Raw genomic sequence first — 22,290 nt, forward strand, 5'->3', positions numbered from 1 at the left:
TGATGAGGGCTGGGCAGCACGGTGGCGCAGCAGGTAGTGCGCGTGCCTCACAGCAAGAAGGTTACCGGTTCAATCCCCGGGCAGGGCCTTTCTGTGCGAAGTTTGCATGTTCTTCCCGTGCATGTGTGGGTTCTCTCCGGGCACTCCGGCTTCCTCCCACAGACCAAAACATGCTCATTAGGTTAATTGGTGACTCTAAAATTGTGTGTGAGTGTGAGTGTGAATGGTTGTCTGTGTATATGTTGCCCTGCGATCGACTGGCGACCGGTCCGCTTCTCGCCCGTTGACAGCTGGGATAGGATCCAGCCCCCCCGCAACCCTGAAAGGGATAGTCGGTATAGACAATGGATGGATGAATGGATGATGAGGGTTCATCTGTGGGTATTGTCTGGCTGTAAAGAAGCACAAGTGTGAAAAAAAAAGTTGGTTGGTATATTGGTATATTTTAAGTTTGATGTTTATTCATTTGGGCGTTCATAAAATTCATGCTATTGTTGCTACTTGCACCAAATGTATGTTGTTGAAAAATGATTGTGTACTGCTGCCACCTGGGTGTGGTCTGATGTGTGACACCAGGTTTGCAGAAGAAGGGCTCAGCCAGAAACATGAGATTAAAACACAGATTACATATTTGGTACACACCTTTGAGTTATCTTAGTCAGTGTTGTGTCTCCAGCAATAGTGCCTTACAATCATTAAAGCGCAGGGAAAGAGTTGTTGTTTGCTGTTTACTACAATCCCAAAATCTATGACAATCTCCTAAAATGTCACTGTGGAAGTAAGAGGAAACTGAAGAAAAAGTAAGTAACAATCAAAGAAAAGTAACCTGGAAACCCAAAGAGAGTTCACAATTTAGATTCATTTGGAGGTTCCCCTCAATGACGAGGGCCCCTTAAAGCAAACCGCTCACATTACGGCAGTTTTAGAGGCGATGCACTTGCTGCCTGTTCATTTTCAAGTTGATTTAAATTTGTTATTGCTAACTTATATAGTCCTACATGAACCGGTACCTTGCTACATTACCAAGCTGTTTCCAGGCCCTGTGAAGCACGGTTTCTTCTATTAAATCACTTCAGAAACAAATCTTTCACAGTATAATTTACATTTATTTTCATTAATTCTCCTATTTCATACATTTTTGACAGTTCATACATTTACAAGCTTGCTTTAACTCTCTATTTTATTATATTATTGTGTGTTGTAATGACATAAAGCAGCTTAATTCCCTTTGTAGCTTTTGTCCAACAGCACCTGCGCAAACGCATTATAACTGGTGTCCCGCATCATAATTCTACGTTAGATTGTTCATTATTTCCAGTGAAGTTGCTGTAGTTCACAATTTGTGTAAACTTTCCCAGAGCTATTTTCTCTCTTAGTCATAGTGGAAGTATATGTCACAGACCGTTTGAGGCCCGTAATTAAATTCCTTCACGGTTTTATAGGCCCAGACCCTGAGTTAGGAAACCAAGAAACCTGGCAGCTTCATGTAGTCTGAGTTCAAGACAGAGAGAGAGAGACAGAGCGGGAGGTGAGAGACTCGGCAGGAATTGTTCTCACCAGTGAAGAAGGAAGTGGAAGGGCAGCTTCCTCTCTGTGCAACGTCGGGCACCATGGGAGGGAGAGGAGAATCGACGTGCACACAATGGAGAAGGGGTGGGTGGAGGGCAGACAGGAGGCGTTAATGGAGGGAGGATGTAAGTGCTGTGTGTGCCTGGATATGAAAGTCTGGATGAAAGAGACTGAAGCGTAGGATGAGTTCTAAGGAGCTGAGATGCTGGTTGGAGACAGACAGGAAGTTGAAGAACCACCTCTCTTGGACTCGTGTACACCAGCATTGTGTTGCGTTTCTTTGTGTCATTTGTTGTTGCCACTTTCCCACAGCCTACCTCATCAACTCATAATGACCCATGCCGTAATGATAACCTTTCCTCAGATGCATCACCACTTCTGACTGCCTTGCATTCATTTTACATTTCGGCAAAAGTTGATGACAAAGTCATCTCAGCCTCTTTTAATTCAATTTTCAGTTTGACAGATTTTGTATAATTAATGAAAAGTAAAATAAAACGGTGACCTGAGACATCCTTGATTTTGGATGCTGATGAATTGATACTAAAATCTGACGTTTAGCTTTGTTCTTCTTGCTGGAGACAGCGACAACAGACAACTTAGATTCAGTGTTGAAGACCCTGAAAATGTATTTCTCAACTGTCTTCTTACTGTGTGTGATGGGGTTGCACTTCAACACACTATTTTCAACCAATATTGGAACAGTTTTGATTATTTCATGTGAGATATCTCTGTATTTATGTTTGCTTTATTTGTGCTCTTCTGACTGGTTTGAAGTGTGCAGGGCTCTGATGAAAAAGTAAATGTCAGTGATTTCCACACACCAATCAGAATTTAAACATGATAAAAAGCAGCTTTGCTGAGTTTTTAATTCCAATTTAACAAAAACTTGGAGTCATTGTTGTTATGAAGAGCAGCAGGACCTGTAACAGACCTTTTTTGAGGTAGATGTTTTGACTTGTCATTGTGGGAATGCAAAGTTGAAACAAATTTCATTAATGATGGCTAAGCTCCATTAAGTATCTTATGAATGCATGCCAGAGACCTGCATGCACAATGGGCTCTGGAAGTAGCTCATTTAAATGGAATGCAGTCATTTTTAATGTTATCAGTAGTACGTGCTTTTCTTACTACAACATGCCAAAATATGCTGTGAAAAAAGGTCAATTTCTTGATCAGTTAATGGACACCTAATGGGAGGCAAAGTAGCTTTATTTGTATGGCAGATTTCAAGTCAAAGTGCTTTACATGTGTCATTCAAAAACAAGAAGCAATACAATCTTAATAAAATCAATTAAAATAGAATAAAATGAAGTTTAAAAGGAGATGAAACCACACCAGAAACACTGTCATAGTGCAATTCATTGACAATCAGGTGTGCAGCCCTTTCCTGAACAGCAGCAGCAGCAGCCTGAGACACTCTGTTAGTAATGGTTGTTTGACTGTATGGTGCTTCTGCACATGTTCTTTATTCATTATGATAAACCTGCAGTAACTGGTTTTTGGTTGTTTGGGGCAACAACTTTGTTGCTTATCTCCATATTCGACAGACACAGAGCAACATTAGCATGGTGAGCAAAATATCTGGTTCTGAAGCTGCTAAATGCTTCACAAGCTAGTCGCTGCCTTTGCCTTGTCTGGCGTTTGGTAGAGAGCAGTGGGGTTTTAGAGATTTTTTGCTGTGAATGACTGAAAATGATGCTGTGAGAGTGAATCAGAACAGTAGAGCTGCAGCCTGTAAAACAATGAGCTGAAAGATGCTAAGATGCTCAATAGCACTGACAGGAAATGCCGTGATCTGTAGGTTCGTCTCGAAGAGCAGCCTGTTGTACATGCCTGTAGTCATGAAAGAATATTGATTAGAACACCTTTAAGATGTTAAGTTTTCAGGTACCTTATTATTCATTTGTGTTCAGCAAAATGGTGCTTGGAGTCATGTTGTGAAGGGACTCATAAACTTGCAGGGAAACAAAACAAAAGGAGGATGAAAGGAATTGGGAGGTTTTTGATAAAAGTGTTTGAAGGATGACTGAGGTCCCTGAGAAATGCAGTGTAAGAGGGAACACTGTGGGCGTACATATCGCTCAGGGCAGGAAGAGCTGCCTGACGGACTGGAGGTAGATTTCAGAGGAGGGTAACACCCTCTCTGTCTCTATCAGAGGAACACATGGCCCGACACAGGATGATTTCATGCCTCCAGGTCCCCTCAGTGAGCCAGCTGCCCAACACAATGTTATCTACGGATAGGAGTGCCGGCACACACGGTCAACCATTCACCAGCAAACACCCACAAGAGTTTCTCACACACATTCAGGGTCTAAGAGACATGATTTATAATTTAATGTTGCTTCCTCAAATGAAGTCAAATCACTTTAACAATGACCCGGACAAACAGGAAGTCATAAAACATTGCCATAGTGAAGTGCAGAAGACAGAGAACGTGCTAAGCTGCCCAAAAAATACAAAACATCCATTCATGATTTCATTTAATTTGCCAAATCAGCTGGAAAGTGACCGCTGATTTTTATTTATTTGATTTAGAATAACTCCAGTCAGAGGTTGAGCAGGGAGGAAGAGGCTGGACTGAAAGCTTGGACGGCCTCTTGGTTTCCTTTGGCTGGTGACTGCAGGTCGCTTGTCTGCTGGACCTGATAAACAATACCCTCTCCCCTCAAAACTGCACTGTTTGTTTTGAAGGATGTATGGTGGGCACATAAACACACATACTGCCCCTGTCTGTCTTCAATCACCAGACACACATAAAACATATACAGTACAAAGTCAATCTGTTCACACACACACACACACACACACACACACACACACACACACACACACACACACACACACACACACACACACACACAGCACCCGTCTGTCCTCATGTCTGACTTAGTTGGTTGTCTTGGGTGAGGGGTCTTGTAGATATCCCCCTTCCTGTGTTTGTTAGGTTGCTCCTTGTCCGCGGCTGCACACCGGGATGCTGTAACTCCACAGTGGTGACAGGGTGGGGGGCTTCGGGGGTATGGCATTAAGAGTCCATGTTTCCTCTGGCTTTCTCCACATCTTGATAACCTTGTTCTTAGTAGGGTGGAGGAACTGACTCACTCTCATTCTGTTGAACTGTCAGTCATTGACTCAGCACAAAGAAACATACAGTAATCTTATAAAGAGTTTTAGAATGAAAACATTGATTGAAGGTTTGAACTACAGCCTGGCAAACGCTGGATGTTTGAGGTCAACAGGCTCCTTTTCACAGCACGCATTTTATTCAGTGTTCCAGTGAGCCTGCATGCACTATACCAGCACCTTGAACCTGAAGAAGCTAAATGGAATTCAGCCATCACTGATGATGTATATCACCAGAACAGACAGGAATTGTGAATTTCCCTTGGGGATGAATATAGTATCTATCTATCTATCTATCTATCTATCTATCTATCTATCTATCTATCTATCTATCTATCTATCTATCTATCTATCTATCTATCTATCTATCTATCTATCTATCTATCTATCTAAGAGAAAGCTCAACGCCATGCATTTAAAAAAAGCGATTGATAATCAGAGCTAATTGTTTAAACTCTACTTGAAGACTGGATGGCACGATGGTGTAGTGGTTAGGGCTGACTGACTGACAGTGTCTCCAAACCTCTGGGTGCTCTGGCTTTCTCCCGTGTTTCAAAGACATGGTTAATTACCCATAGGTGCAAATGTGAGCATTGTTGTGGCAATCTGTCCAGGATACTCTCAAATAAGACATATTCTTTATCCCCAGGTTTAAACTGTAGAAAAAAAAAAAAACTCCCAGTCTTTGGCTACAAGTGAATCTCGTGTCATGTCCTGTGGGGTTCAGCAATGTGAGCTACCATATTTTCATTTGTGTTCCTCATGACCAGAAGTTGCTTTGGTGGTTGGTGCAAATTTCCCCAAAGATGTAACCAAAATATCATCAGGCATTTCTAGTTAAGGCAATCTTACAGAGTGACACTAAATTACAACAGAAGAAAAGAGCAATTAGCCAACTCAAGTGCTCTAGCACTGACAAATATACTGTGTATACTAGATAGTAATGTTTCTGTAACTGGTGGGCTTTCGTGTTGGTTTCATAGTAAAACTGAAATGTAAACTGCAGCAAACTGAAATGAAAGGACTGCAATGTTACGTGGTGCATGAAGGAGAACACTTTGACTGTTCACTCAGTCAGTCAATGGTCGCTTTGACCGACAGAAACTACCCAGCATGCACCCTTGAATTTGCAGCCTCCGGCCTACAAGATGTATCCTGATCCTTCAAATCTATGATGTGAGACATTAGCAGAGCTCGTCTTCACTGTAGGGGGTTAAGGTCACGCCCATACTGAGGCAACTTAATTTCTAAAATGTGAATTTTCAATTGGGTATACATCCAAAAGGATTAGCGAGTTATCACATTTTGTTTTATTTATGTCTGACACAGCATTGTGCCTTTTTTTTAAAAAAATTCAGGCTGTACATCATGAAAACAGTGTTGAGCTGCTCCTCCAGGGACAGAGCACTGCGTTTTTGTTAGATACTCATGAAATGTATTCAGCAGAAAAACTGATCTACCCGCTGAGAGTTAAAAGAAATATGTTTTACAGGGATTGAGAAATATGGATGATTTACATGAGACTATTTGTTCAGGGTTAAATTTTGTGTGCTTATTTTGTTGTTTCCAGATTTGATTAATAATTAGTATAAAACAAAATATTCTGCGATAATTAATTGTGCTAAAATGTTGTGCATTGGTATTAGAGTTCCTAAAAACAATCATATCAATGATTTCATATAAACAAATAGCCATCATAATCATATTTTATAATAATGGTCATATACATTTGGTGGAACAAGATTCAAAAGAATTTTACATTTACATTTAAAAGCCCTTGTCAGTGCTCTCTGGTGGGTAAACTATATAATGGAAATTCTTCTCACTTGCTGGCTGATACACTGTATACACTGATATGTCTGTGATACGCTAAAATCATATGTTAATACTCCAGTGTATCAGTTTGGCTCTATTTTCAACCCTCTGTGTTACTGATTTATGTCATGTTTCACATTACTGATTTTAAATGACTATGCAACCTTTGATAGAAGAAATAACAATAACTTATGGTGGCTAATGTTGGCTTCTAGTAAACCTTAGACAGATATTGATGATTTATGACTTCTCTATTTGTGCTACTGTTATGCTACAGATTAGCGTGTCACCGATAATAATAATGTTTTTAAAGCAACTCTAAAGAAAATTCCTTCATGTTTTATCCTAAATTATATTGTCTTGCTTTAAATAAATTAGAATACTTTCAAGCAGTCACAAACAAACAGAGTTGATGGAAAAAAAAAACAAGATAAACAAGAACCAAACATGGAAAGCCATCCTTGACACACCTAATAATGCATGTGTGACCCATATATGCATCCATAACCTATTCATCACCAATGCGTCCAGACAGCATTTCAGTCAGTCAAGAATAGCATCAGTCTAAATCTGTAGTCTCACCCAGTGTTGGAAACAGATGGAGTCTTAAGTCTAAAATACACGACGAATGACCGACAGTCCGCCATGTCAGCTTCTCGCAATCCCTCACCTGTTGGTTCAAAGCTTCATCACCCTATAATGAGCAAACATTCAGCGGATAATCATTCACTGCCCGTGACCATGTGCCCTCTTCTCGGCCTGACAACAGAGCAGCGCTGGTTTAATAATAACCTGGTTTCAACGGTAAAAATGTAGATGAGATGAGTGTGTTGATGGATGGAGTTGTTGTGTGGTCCTTTACCCTGAGAGCAAATAAATACTGCTTGTCACTTGTCTCAGGCTGAACTGAGAGATACCAGAAAACTCCCAGTTCAGTAACCACTTTTGAACACTTCATAAAGGATTCATAGATTGTCATACACCGATTCATTAATTGTTGATAAATCATGTATTAATGTATTATTGATAAATGTATAAAACGTGTTTGTAAGAGCAGCAATTAATTTAAAGTTGGGGATGAACTGATCCTATGAACAAGTATTCTTTATTTTTTATTAGATTTTTGGTTTTGAGATTTTATATTTTTATTTTATTTTATTAATTTATTCCTTGTTTTATTCATTGCTCTTTCCCACTAATGTGTCAGCATTTCAGTAATACAACAAATTAATACGTATTAAAGGGAAAAGTGTTACAAAAGCACAAATGTGCAAAGGAAGGAAGAAGAAGAAATGAATAAAACAAAGGTATGAGGCAAGACTGAGAATGGAAATTTTTGACTGTTGCATCAGGATGACTGATGACCACACGTCGCCAGTAAATGCAAAGTACGGTAAAAAGGTCCGACTGACAGGAAGTCTGCCACAACAGCATGCCAGCGCTGTGGATCACACCTGTCACTGACTGTGCTGACATACAGTCAGTAACAGTTTGTGTGTGATCGTCTCAACTAAAACAACCTTGAGTTAGTCTTCTCAACCTCTCCCTCTCTCTAAGTTTATTATTCTCTGACCATCTCCCAGGCAGTGGCTTACAGAGACGGGTTGGAGGGTGTATATGAGGTTGTGATGGCCGCTCAGGAGCACGTGTCCATCAAGCCTGGCTTCCCTCGGACACGGGTGAGGCAGGGCTGAAACGGGTTGGTTTCACGAGCAGAATAGCAGGCTGGGGTCAGGCTGGCGGGTGGATGAGGTGAGTTACACTAATGCATCCTGGCAGTATGGGCTTTTTCCATCAGACACTGAAGTGCACATACAGTGTTCACATACAGGGGCGTACATGAACATCCTGTCTCCCCTCTCCTGTTCCTGATCTCTCTGGAACATGCTCACATTCAGAACTCATCCTGGCACCGCCGAGAAGCTGTAAGAGATGAGATTAAGTGAAGGCGTGGAACATCACTTCTTTGTTACAAATGGCTTCACGCTGTTATTCTGTATAAATGCTCTTCCACTGCTAAATCCGCCCTGATGAGGAGCACAATGAAAATGTCAAGAGTAGAGTTTAAACTGAGGAAGGCTTCATAATTAGGAATTAGCAACATCTTTTCCATCCCTTCAAACACTCCATTGAACAGTGGGGTTTAACTGACTGAGGTCTAAAGTGATGGTACGTGCTCCACAGGCTTTTGCTTGAGGGAACTAGGAATCACAGCCGATTCTTGCTGAAGGCTGGCAAACTTTTTAAGACGCTGTGTGTTTTAGCCTTAGCATTAGTCCGAGTTGAGGCTAGCAGCCTGACTGTCTTTTCTTGTCTGGCAGGGTTTGTCATGGGATCCTAATCACTTGGTTTCTTCTGCTATTTATACATGCAAGAACATTTTGCCTGCTCCGTGGTGAAAGGGACAGTTGTTTGGAGAGGAGAAGTTAGCCTTTCAGAATGGACCGTGACACTGGCAGTGAAAATGTAATAAATGAACAAGAGCAAGAATGATGGGTATTTTTGATTGAACTAAAGTACAATAAGTCACCGCTCATTTAACGACAAACAGAGGCAACTCTTTCACAGAGTAGTTTCACATTTTACATAAATCAGTACCACTTTTGTGTGTGTTCATTAAACATGACGCTAACAAGATACAAAGCTAGCCTATCTTATTTTAGCACAAGAAGAGGGTGAAACATCTCACATAACATAATCCCCAAAAGCCTTCAAATTAAACAAGAAGACACATTGTTGGTCCATGCCCTGCAGATTGGTATGAATTTTTTGATCTGATGACACCATCGACAACACAATATCGCCTTTCCAAGAATGAAACCATTTTCTGATCTTCCTGCACTGTCGTGTTGATCATCCCTCCACCTCAAACTGCTGCCTCTGCAGACTTTGTGGTTCTGTAACAAACTGCTTCCTCCTTCACTCCAGCTACCAGAGCCTCTAAAGCTCAATAATTTCCACGTTATATCTTATTTGGTTAATTCATATAATGTAGGCATACTTCTTGGTTGGTGTCTTCCTGCAGCTCAGCTAACTGCCTCTGGCACATTCACCGGACAAACAGAAGAGTGGTGTTGGTCTTCTGACTCTGCAATAAAATTGATAAGCTTATTTCCAAAGGAAAAAAAATGGCAGGAGTGAATTTGCCAAACCAAAAGGAGAAGACATATGTAATGTAACAAGTGAAATAATGACGTGAATGTAGGGTTAAAGTCACATCTGCTGGTGAAAGGACATTCGAACTGTCTGTCACTGTGTGGGTGCTTATATATACTGTGTGCCCTCACCACATAATTACAGCCGTTTGAATGCCTTTGAATGCACGTTGGCCTTCAGCAAGGAGGAATCAAATCTAAAAGATTCCCATTATATAATGCAGCATGTATCTGCAGGCAGGCTGCAGAGCAGAGAGATTGCCCGAGGCTGTAACTCTACAACAAGAAAAAGAGCAGGAAGGAAGGAAAGAGGACTCTTTGAGTTTTGTCTGTGACTCTTTGCTCCTGTAACAAAGTTCAGCGAGTGGCTTCAGACCAGCACAAGCTTTGAGAGGAGTGAGGCCAGAGAGACACACAGATGAACACAGTGCATACTGTAGCTCCACCAAAGCCTTTAAGGTAAGAGCTGACTTTATGACTGTTTCTTCTGTGTCCACTGCTATGTTTGTAGCTTCCACTGAGGGTTACCAGATACAGCTAAAATCACAGTTTTGATAGATGTTTTCCACTCATTCATCAGTTTGTCTTTGTTTGAACTTATTTTATGCGGAAACACAGACAGGTTGAATTACTTTTAGCATATTTGTAAAAACTGTTTTTACATCTTGCATGATAGGAATTTCACAGTGAAGACAACAGAGCTGTTTGCCTGAAGGACCACACAGCAAACAAGAGCACTCTGGAAGTTGACTCTGAGGGGAATTGCCATTGATCCCAGAAAACAATTCCACTTCCCCTCCCGTTGCCGGAGAGTGCTTCCCATCAGAAAATAGATCACCAGGGATATAAGAAGAAAGGGGGAGTGGGTTGAGGGGCGGAAGGAGAGGAGGAGATGGAGGAGGAGAGACAGAAGGGAGGGCCATGTGGGAAAACACTCTCCTGTGATGCCCCAGCTTTTCTTCTTGTGCCCCCTGTGTGGACTAACAGTTTGGTTTTGGGACAACAACGAGCTCAGATGTCGTCCTCGAGAGCCAGCACCTGTTGACGTCCACAAATAGAAGAAGAAGAAGACAGTGCCACCACCGCACCGAGCCTCCTCATCTGTGCACCATCACCGGCCTTTTGTCCACAGAGTTAACGGGGACTTGTCTCACCAGGGGACAGATAAGGATCAGACTACTATCCTACAGCAGAAAGAGCAGGTAAGCCTTGAAATGAACATCACATGTAACAATGTCATCATAAAACTCTTACTTAGGTGAAAGACTAGAGGGATGGAGACATTTGGGTAAACACTGTGAGCATCTCATTACAAAAACTAGTGAACTCAAGCTGAGTGATGACGTCTCTGACAAACTGATATCTTGTAGACCTGGAGCAATGGGGTGGGGGGCCTGGAGTGCATTTGAGTCCCCGTCCTCCCCAACAGGTTCAGTCGTCACCCTACTCGCTCTCACTCCTTCCAGCTCACCCTGCCTGTCTCTCTCTCCTTCCCCACTGCTCATAAATCTCAGAAGAGACAAATATATTCAAACAAAGTGCAGCACTGGAGACCTTAAAAAACAGAGCCACCAGCAGTGTGTGCATACTGTATGAAGACTTTGAGGAGTTATTATCTCTGTGGTGTCTCAGGGGCAAAAGAGAGAAATTCTGATTCAATGCTATCACGAATATCCCCCACAGTTTCTTGTCTCTACACAGAAATGACTAAAAAACTACATGAGATATGTTCATTTTCCTGCAGCGAATTTCAAGCTGGAGATGATTGTACTGTCTATTGATGTAGTGCACTAAACTAGCCTTTTTTTTTGGCTCTGACAAAGGCAGGAATTCATACAGCTAGTGCTAACAAAAAAGTATTAACCAATTAACCAAAATGTAAATGAATGACATGAAAAAACAGGAAAATGCACACTTGTGCCGGCGAGCAGCTCGTTTATGTACAGATAGACAGAGAACAAATTAATCTGATAAGTCTGATGCTGATTAACCTTTTATTTTAAATTCTTTAAAGCAATAGCAGTGGTGGAGGAAAGGAAAAGAATCAGTTTCACAGTGTTAATATACTCCATCACAAAGTAGTAAAAGCACAGAAGCACTAGTAGAAGCAACACACACTTCCAGCAAGCTAGGAGTAAAAGTAATTAGCAGGTAATATAACCTTAGACAGTGTTACATTATTGTATATAGTACATATATAAAGTACATCACTTGACTGTTATTACCTATGCATTAACATATATGAAGTATTTTAATGTTGTAGCTGACTGTGGTGGAGCTGATTCTATTTTGCACTATTGGGTGCTTTAATATACTGTGCATAGGTAGCACTGCGTCATTAATATATGCTCATTATAGTTTTTTTTAAACATCTTAATCTGGAAAATAACTATAATTATAAATAACTATAAAAACCACAGCTATAAGTAAATATAACTATAGCTATCAAATAAATGCAGTATAGTAAAAAGCACAATATTTTCCTCTGTGCAGTGGAGTATGAGTGAAAAGTAGCAAAAATTAAAGTACTCAAGTAAAGTACCTCAAATGTGTTGAGTTGTTTTCTGCATGTAGCCTTCTTCATAAAACAAATACTTAAGACTCAGAAGATTTGAATCAAGACAAAACTAAAAAGTCAATAAAGAGACATAATTGAAATGAGTGTCCACAGCAAATCTGTTTGACACACCCTCAGATGAATAAGCATCAAGTGACTCGACTTTGAATCAGTGTTTGTCTGCTTGAATCTGACAACACATCCATTGAAAAATAACCAGCACTGTGACATTAGTGTGAGCCCCAACTCCCAACAGAATCATAAAAACAACTTATATTTCGGTGGAACATGGCAAGCTAAACAAGAGGTGAGATTTGTTCATCTAAGCTGCCCCCCCTTTCTAATCAGGAGTGTGTTTGTGAGAATTTTCTTCTATGAAACACCATGCAGCTGCCTGGCCTGAGGGTTCCAGTGTAATGCCATATGCAGCTAAACAGTACATCATAACAGGGCTGTGGGTCTGTGTGCAGTAGTGGCCAGATGAAGAGCCAGACAGCCATGTAAGGTAGCAGGCAGTGCATCAGCCCGCTGGCTTCTGCTGGTGTGACTGATATATGGTAGCCTAGATCCACGCTGGCTTGCAAGTGGTGGCAACAGGTGACTCACATGAGTGAGAAGTATTCTCCCCCTCATCCTGCATCAGATCCACTTTGTAGGTCAAATTATCCCTAACTCACCCCTCCACCAAGCCGGTACCACTAAACTTAAACATCCTCATCCTTGATCATAATCCCGGCGCTCAGGGGAGTGATACACACACCACCCCAGCACTCCCACAGCTAAACAGCTGCTGCAGTGCATGCTGGGATTGACCCTCCACACGTGTTAAAATCCAAGTTTAAAAGCCATGATTTATATATAACGCATACCTTTTGAGCTTGAACTTTGACACATATGTGTAGGCAGTCATTCTAATCACTAATCTGCATTTATTTCCTTTAATATACCTAAACAAACTCATTAAAAACCTCAATCGCTCAGAGAGTAAAAATAACAATCACTGAGCTGAGTATCTGCAGCCTGGGTATGTTTGGCATCCCGTGTGCAGGTCTGCTGATGTCAAATGAGACCAATGAAACTTGTGTATAAATGTGCTGGCGCAGAGCAGTTGTGTGGTTGGTCTGACATTTTCCTCGTGCTCCGCTGTGCTGAGCTGTGGCAACAGAAGTGAACAGCTACCGGCAGAGATATTTTGTTATAGAGCTCCCAGCAGAGGCTTTTTGTTGGGGGTCATTTAATATGAGCTGTAATGTGAGTTTTTCTCTCTTGGTAACTTGACTCAATTCAAAGTCTTTTTTTTTCTTTTTCCAAGAGAGAGCTTGGAGCAAAAAGCATTCACAGTCAAGCAACCACACAGACGGCATACAGGAAAGAACAAGTCAGACAACCAACAATTAAGCAACAGAATTTGAAAAAAGAGTCTTCAGATAATAAAGCTTTAATTTCTCCTCATCAAGCTTGAGGAAGATTTGCAGTTCATTCCATTTAAAAGCTGCAAAATACTCAAAACTTTTTCTTCCAAAAGTGTCGTGTACATATGGAATATCTGAGATTAAGCAGTAATTGGATCATGTACAATATTTAATGAGATAGGAGATGTGTTGTAGGGGTGTGTGTGTGTGTGTGTGTGTGTGTGTGTGTGTGTGTGTGTGTGTGTGTGTGTGTGTGTGGAGGGAGGTAAATAAATACAGAAGCCTTTCTTGAAAAGCCTTAATGGATGGTTTCGCTTTGATTTTGAAAACGATAAAAAAAATGCTACCAGAACATTAGCAGCGATCTAAGTCTTTGCTTGGATGCTCATGTTGGGATCCTGGCAGTGGTTAACATAAACACACCTCAACACGGATCATTTAGAATCAGGTCATATATTTACATATATTATTGTAATCCTCCCACAGTACTGAGAGAATCTATCTGAAGAGATAACGCAGCCGTAAAGTCTAAATATTTGATGTTTTCTGATCTGGAATAAATAGTACAGCCATGTAGTTACAAAGATGTCCTACACCACCCGGCCAATTTTGGCTCTCCACTGTATTTTTAGAACGTCCCGTCGGTCGGGCCCCTCCGGTGTGAGCCTGTGTGGCCTAATTTGTCCCTCTACGATATGTCAAATACTGTCGACATTTTTCCAGAAAAAAAAAAGAAGTTTCTGACTGTGTTTTGCTTTCCAATGAAAACGATAAATGACTTTGTCAGGTAATGTGGTTGTTAAGCCAGCATGTTGAGAGACTTGCTGCAAAATTTACCTCCTCTCAAGCAAATCCTCTCGGACACACATAATAACACAATTGTACTTAATGCACAACATTGTGTAAAGACTTTTTCCTTCAATGATCTTAGTCTAAACATGCCCCATTAAAAGGAAGCAGGCCGAGAAAATGTATACCCCACCATCTAACTGCCCGTGTGTGTATGAGGACGGTGTGGAGCAGGCGGTGTGTCCTGTTCCTCTGTGAGGATCCACAGTCTGTCAAACACGGCTTAGTGCTGAAAGGTGCAGATCACAGAAGGAATGTTTAAATCAACCCTGCCCCCTGTTGTTCCTGATCTGTGGATACATCACGGCCTGAGGGGAACCAGCCAGCCATTGGGAGATAATGGGAAAAGATTGGCAGAGAAGTGGGAGCGAGTTTTGAAACCCATCAAGTCAACTAGAAAAGAAAAACTGAATCATCAGCAGCTTTTTATTAAACAGACATTTTGCCCAATGATAATGTGAGAGACATAAATCTGATGCCACTGCTCCATGTGCCACCGTACAGCAATAAAAAACACGGCTTGATGGTCCTATAAAACGTCCATCCAGGGCTTTCTCCAGCCTGATGTGATGCCACGGGCCCAGCCAGAGTCACTGCCCTCTAAGGAAACACTGAGGCTGGTCCAACAGCCCGCAGGATTTATTGTTTATTGTTGCAGGGTAGAGAAAACACAGCATTTATTCTTGTTGCTCTGCAGCGAGTCACAGCGGCAGCCGTCACTTCACAGTGATGCAGTTTAGTCACTGCTATTTCTCTCTCAGCTGCCTGGCTGCTGTCCAGAGTGCAAGCACATCTGACTGGAAATTTTAATGTAGTCACTAAATTTCAGTTTAAGTTTGAGCTGATGATGAAGTGGTGAAATGACTGCTTCAGTTCATACCGAGTCTACTCTCTGGCTTGGTTTATCATAATATCTCTCTGATGCCTTTCCACTGAACTCACTCTTCCTCAGTGCAGGACGCATACAATCACACAGAGATCACCCCTGATGCTTTGATTGTCGTCAGAGAGAAATACCTCAGAGGTGCATAATACCCCATTTGCGTAGTTCACCGTTGTGAATGCCTTATAACCAGATTGATTCCACTACTCTGCCACAGAGATTATAAACAAATATGACAGCCATGATGATCTACAGGCAAACCAGACCGCTCGGCAAAGGGCACGATGTATGACAGCAAGTCCATGGTTATTGCCAGGCTTCCAGAGGGCCAACCGGGGCACAAGTACATCAAGCAAACAGTGCTTTTACAGCAGAGAAGTTCCCTGGAATAGCTCAACTGTAACCTCTCTGCCCCTTCTGCCTCCCACTCCTTTTAATACCTTGTTCCTTTTGTCCTTCGGAAATCATATTGTTTGAGATTGCTTCCTCTGAGAACAGGAAGGGGTGGTCAAGGGAAGGACAAAGAGAATGAGACCACTGCCTCTCCACAGCTGATCTCAACTCCACGTTGTCTACTTTTCTCAGGAGAGGAAAGCCTCCACTGGCATCACTGTGTATAAACAGCGGTGTGTGTACTGTTTGTATTCTGTCATGTATGTTCCCAGAATGACAGACCACATTACTGCACTAATAATGGAGAGTAAAGACAGTTACTCAGTTAGTGTTAGTACAGGTTGATGTACTGGTATTCACTTGAGAATTGTTACTTTATGTCACTGATCTTCTAATGTAGCCATGTTTGGTTTATGAACAAATACTAGCAAAACTAATGGCATTCCCATCAGACTCAGCTGTATTGTTTAATTAGTTAATATTTGTGTGCTTACAAACTTTAACGTTTTCATGCTGTAGCCTACTAGGATACTAAACAAAACAATGTCTAGATCACTTTGAGTTTAGAGTCATCATACTGATTCAAAATAGTAAAACGCTGTCACAAAGGTTGACCTTGAATTAGTCGAGGGGGAGATGTATTGTTACCAGGGTCTGCGCAGGTGAGGAAAGCCTGCTGTCAGCATTAGCTGATAAGAACATGGCTGCTGTGAAGTGTACCTCCTGCCATTGTGCCGGCTGGACTCTCACTCCCTTCCTCCTCCGACACTCTGCCTGTTTTTTGATTTACTTCCAGTAAAGATCATCAGCTATGTCCGAAGAGGGCTCTGAGCCAGTTCTCTGAGTGGGATGAGGACCCGCTTCACTAACAGATGATCCAACTGATCTCCAACTATGACGAGTCTGACGTTAGCGGGCATGAAGTGCATGCTGCAAAACAAGTGTCAGACCTCAAATTTTCCTGTGGTATGCACTGGTGTGTCAGCCTTGTGCATGGACAGAGGTTGAACATTTCCTCTCCCACATGTTTTCATGGGAGTGTTTTGTTTCCCGCCTCTCTCTGCTTTACAGATAAACGCACACTGATTTTCCATCTTATTGCCATATATATACTTCATAGAGACACTGAGGGAGGGGGAGAGACAGACAGATGATCACGGTCATTTAGACCATCTCTCTCTCACACATAACCAGTGTCAGCCAGCCCTGCACAGAGGACTACACAATGGGAGTAACTTACAGTGAAAGCAACTGCTCGTGGATTTCACTTGGAGGGAGATGAGGTGTGGTAAGAGGGAATATTAAGTCCCTGTTTGGCTTTTTTCACTGTCTGTGATTGTAATGATTATGCTGTGTATCCTACCAGGCACGCCGTTAAAATAACTGTTTGTCTTAAGGCACAGCTTTTGAGGAATGTATACGTTTTCTCTAACTTTGCCAAGTAGGGCAGCGACTTCAGATGTGTGACGTGTTGGAAAAACCTGTCACACTGCTACTTTCAGCCCTCCTTTCTTACATTATAACTCATCTGTCTCTGATCTGTAATTGCATAGTAAAAGCTGGCAGTAGGCATATAGCAAATATAGATGTCAAAGGTCGCTCCTCAATGGAGTTTGATGGGTCCTCTTAACCCCTCAGTGACAGGGGTCATTTATTGCACCCTTAAAGCTGTCTGCTGAGCTGCCTTATAGGGTCATTCTCAGCTGAGACTTGCCAGCCTGTCACTGCCATGTTTGGGTCTTACCCAAACTCTCACTAATGCTGGAGTCAAGAGGTGGAAGCACACACACAATGGACAGTTCTGATTGACGTTCTGGGATAGATCCAGATTGCATTGTGCAGGAGGTTTTTATTACTGCGCAGAGGACAGCGGACATCATAGCTGCTGTATTGTGAGTGTGAGTGAAGTCTGCTGGTCATGGTCCACAGGCGAGATGTGCAGCTCAGACCAGGTCACGGCAATAAAAGGACAAAGTCTCCTAGCTTTGACTTGCCCCGCGGTGGCCTGTGATCTCTGTCTGTCATTTATAACTCGGAATAGCACGTGGGGAATGTAAACACGCATAACATGATATGGAATAATTTTTCTTAAAACAACCTCATTATTTTCTTTTACGTGACTCCTGAACTTCCTCTCTCTGCGCGTCTCTCTCTCACTCATGGGAAAATGGTTGTTCACATACCAGTGTCCAGTCCTCAAGCAATTCACAGGCAGAGAGGCTATTTTTATGCATATGATGCCACACACACACCCAGGTCATTTCATGTGCAGGAATATAGAGGAGCCTACAGCTGTCTCTGACTGATTATCTGTCTCTTTTTTATCCTCCTCTCTGGTCTGTCTATCCTCCATCTCAGTGACTTCACTTTACCACCTCTAGATCTCCCTCTATCTGTCCTTTATCTCCAGTCTTCGTGTCTCAGGTGTGTGTTTGGCTTGTGAGCAGTGATGGGGGACTGGAGTCTGCTGGGGAATTTCCTAGAGGAGGTTCAGGAACACTCCACCTCGGTCGGGAAGGTCTGGCTCACCGTCCTCTTCATCTTTCGCATCCTGGTGCTGGGCACAGCCGCCGAGTCCTCCTGGGGCGACGAGCAGAGCGATTTCCTGTGTGACACTCAGCAGCCCGGTTGCACCAACGTGTGTTATGACAGTGCCTTCCCCATCGCCCACATCCGCTACTGGGTGCTGCAGATCGTTTTTGTCTCCACGCCGTCCCTCATCTACATGGGCCACGCCATGCACACAGTGCGCCGGGAGGAGAAGCAGCGGAGGAGGGAGCAGGAGGAGAGAGAGGCGAGAGGGGAAGGAGCCCTGGAGGGGGAGAAGGAGTATCTCCAGCAGAAGGAGAGTGAAAGAGTGATGGCATCTGATGGGTCTGGCCGTGTTCGCTTGAAAGGGGCACTGCTACAGACTTACATGCTGAGCATCTTGATCCGTACAGTGATGGAGGTGACGTTTATTGTGGTGCAGTACCTGATCTATGGGGTGTTCCTCAAGGCGTTGTACCTGTGCAAGGCCTGGCCCTGCCCCAACCCCGTCAACTGCTACATGTCCCGGCCCACAGAGAAGAACGTCTTCATCATTTTCATGCTGGTGGTGGCCGGTGTGTCTCTGCTGCTTTCCGTGTTGGAGCTCTACCATCTCGGCTGGAAGAGCATCAGGAGGTGTGTGCGCAACAAGGTGATAGAGAGGAACAACCACAGAGCTGTGACCGTGGCCGTGTCGGCAGCCTTGGAGCCCAACAGTCCACCTCGGCCCTCGACCTCCTGCACCCCACCCCCTGACTTCAGCCAGTGCCTGGCAGCCCCAAGCTCAATGAACCCCATGACCTCTATGGTCTCTCATCCCTTCAACAACAGAATGGCACTACAGCAGAACTCAGTCAACTTGGCCACCGAGCGGCATCACAGCTGCGACAACCTGGAGGATGAGGAAGACTTCCTGAGGATGAGATATGACCAAGCGCCCACAGAGCTGCCCAACAGCTGCTCCCCGTCGCCTCTGCTGCACTCTGGCTGCATGAGGGACAAACGGCGCCTGAGCAAGACCAGTGGAAGCAGCAGCCGGGCTCGCCAAGATGACCTGGCAGTATAAACTCACGACCAGGGGGAGAGGAGGGACGGCTGGACCTGGAGTCAAAGAGAGAGGACAGAAAGATCAGTTTAGGAAGACACAAAGAGGAGTCTGAGTCATATTTCTGAGTGAAGGAGCATGAGTGCAGGGTAGTTATGCAAACTGTGGCATTGAAGCCTGACGCTTGACTGTAGAGGATGGACTAAATGTTGACTTTAGAGAGAGACACTGAGACCTGAGTGTGGACCATGTAAACTTGTGTAAACTCTGTGAGCAGATAGTGCTTGTGAGCCAATCTGTCCGAGAGCTTGAAAACTGACAACCAAACTGCAAAAGAAAAAATATTTTGAGATGAGTACAGGGTAACAGGTGTCAGACCGGACTATTGCACATTTAATGTTTTAGTTCAACAGTTCAAGCCAAAAAACAAAGAGAGATAAAGAGACTTTGCAGAGAGAATGGCTGTGCTTGGTGTGAAATGACTTAGGGAATCATTTCATTATAAGGCAAAATATGACACACATTTCAATTCTTTAATTGATTATAGATTAAGTTGTAACTTAAACAGCACAACCAACAGTTCCATTCTCCTGCTGCAAAAAATAAGAGATGCAATAAACCAAAACTAGGACTTACTATGCAATAAACTATTAAGCTTGGCAGTATATAAATTGGATATTTTTATAGTATGCCGCACATATCAGTTCATCAAAGTGCCTTAATGTGTGAAAATATCTTTCCACATAAAATCTTTTCTATGTATATTTTTCAAAAAGCCCAAATGGCAAAGACTGTAAATTTAAAGAAAGCCATCTGTTGACTTGTTAATGTGGTTGCACAAGACCTGCAGGTCAACAAACATAGAATTTAACTCAAGAAAAATCATTTTACAATAGTGTGAGGGAATCTGTATTCATTAGTTACATATTTGACAGCCTTTTGTGCGCAGAGATGATGAAAGAATGAAGCCTGTTTGGGGATTTTCCTTCTGAGAGATTCAAGGGAAAAGAAAAAGAAGAGGTCTTGCATGGATGCTGTTATGAGGAGATCCAGCCGCTGGGTGGCAACATTGCACTTACGTTTTTCAGTTTCTCTTCTGCAGCCATTGTGTAAATAGTGAATTTGTCCCTATGCAACGTATGTGAGGTCTTTGAATGTATTTTATTTCATTTCCAGTGTCTTGTTCTTACTATATGAAGAATAATTTTTACAGGTTGTGTGTGACAGCAGTTTGTAAATGAACAACTGGGGGTTTGAAGATTAATCCCACATATTTCCCACAACAAACATTCATCCTACTGTACACAGGCAGCAGTCTCTGGTTCTTTCACACAGACTTTTATGCAATAAATGTCATCACTAACCCATCACAAATCAATAAATCATCAACTGCACAATCTGCTCTGTTGTCCTCCAGGTGATTTATTCAAGTATTTCTACATCAGCACATACTAATGTATGTACAAAAGGATATATAATATGTAGATGTACACACACTGACTATCTAACCCTGAGCTCAGAAAATCAGAGTTACATTAATGCAACTTGCAGCTTATCAGAAACCTTGTGATTAATACGGAAATGATGTAAACTAAAAGGTAAGCGGAAATGAAAACAAGATGAGAGATTTTTGCATTTCCACATCAGGATCCCATCACCATTTGTATTTTTCAGTCTGTGCTCACCAGAATGGACCTGCAGGAGACAGACTGGGGGGAGATGTACAGTGTTTACACAAGCAAAGTCTGTCTCGCCATTTCTGCCAAGAAGAGTGCAAATACCCAACTTGGTCTGTCACAAGCTGAGATGAAAGCTGCGGTAGTTGCTGTCATTTGGTTTGTTGGTTGCAGATCAGATTCACCTCTGCAAAGTTCCCCTTGTTTCATCTTTTTTACATAGGATGACTCCACGTTACTGTTCAGTAAAATCTTCTCTCTGTAAATCACCGACGGGCAAAGCTGTTTGTCGTCATATTAATTTGAAATGTAACCAAGATAAACATTCAAGGTGGAATATGCTTCTCAGATTTCTTATTTTGGACAAAAACCCATATGAAATGTATTTTAACCGCTTGACACCACAAGGTTTGGAGATTAGAAGAATCTGCATTTAAGATGAAAGGTGAGTGTTAATGATGGATCAGTAATCAGTGGTGGAAGAAGATAATTCACTCACTCAGTCAAAATTATAAGCAGTAAAATCTACTGAAGTATCAAAAGATAAGCAACTCATTAGAGTTGTGAAACATTGCATAATATATTATTGGATTATCATTATCATCCTGATGCATTAACATGTAAACAGCTATTTCTTACTACCTTAAATAATGGTAGGCACAATGATGATTTTTATTTATTTTTATTTTTTTTTTAACAATCTTATGACGTGTTTCTGAAATTTAAACCTGAAATGTAACCATGGCTCTCAGATTTCCCCAGAGGGGAATAATGATATCATATCATGGTTGATATGATATCATTAGCCATGATCGATAATGCAAAAGAGTTAGAAAATTGCTCTAGAAAATTGAAAAACGAGTTATTTTCTCTTTATTTTTATAGCATCCATCTTCTTTATATGATTTATCTGATGGGTCAAATAATATTCTGTTTTAGTCCAGAATGCAGATTTGCGTGAGCAGTCATAAAGCAGATGTTTTATCGTGTCTTCTTTATGATAACAAAGTTACCTTTGTTGAGGACAAGACATTTTGTCCTGTTAGGGATAATAGAGGACTCTCTTATCACTCGAGCACTGTGGCGTGCGGACACACTTCCTGCAGAGGGCAGCAACGCACTTTGAGGCATCTCCATTACCGTAAATCTTTTCGAAGAAGAAGAAAGGTCACGCTGTACTGTCCTTGTCGGGAAATGTATTTTTACCTTCGTAGCTGTCGCCTTTACTTTAATTGTGCAGTGGCGTCTTTTGCCCTACACTTCCCGTCATCTCCTTTG

General features: G+C 42.2%; 1 protein-coding gene across 3 annotated transcripts; it reads left to right on the plus strand.

Moving 5' to 3' along the window:
* Positions 1–5,301: 5,301 nt before the first annotated feature.
* On the plus strand, positions 5,302–20,738 carry gja5a (gap junction protein, alpha 5a). Of its 3 annotated transcripts, XM_070975266.1 has the most exons (3): positions 5,302–10,127; positions 10,345–10,870; positions 18,121–20,738. In XM_070975266.1, the coding sequence occupies exon 3, from the start codon at positions 18,212–18,214 to the stop codon at positions 19,355–19,357; it is 1,146 nt and encodes a 381-aa protein (XP_070831367.1). In that variant the 5' UTR covers positions 5,302–10,127; positions 10,345–10,870; positions 18,121–18,211; the 3' UTR covers positions 19,358–20,738. The 3 variants fall into 3 exon arrangements, with proteins under 3 accessions (XP_070831367.1, XP_070831366.1, XP_070831368.1); XM_070975265.1 differs by having other exon boundaries at positions 5,302–10,870; XM_070975267.1 differs by lacking the exons at positions 5,302–10,127; positions 10,345–10,870 and adding an exon at positions 16,974–17,045.
* Positions 20,739–22,290: the final 1,552 nt, after the last annotated feature.

This window comes from Chaetodon trifascialis, chromosome 12 (genome assembly GCF_039877785.1).
Source record: "Chaetodon trifascialis isolate fChaTrf1 chromosome 12, fChaTrf1.hap1, whole genome shotgun sequence".
Taxonomy (NCBI): domain Eukaryota; kingdom Metazoa; phylum Chordata; class Actinopteri; order Chaetodontiformes; family Chaetodontidae; genus Chaetodon; species Chaetodon trifascialis.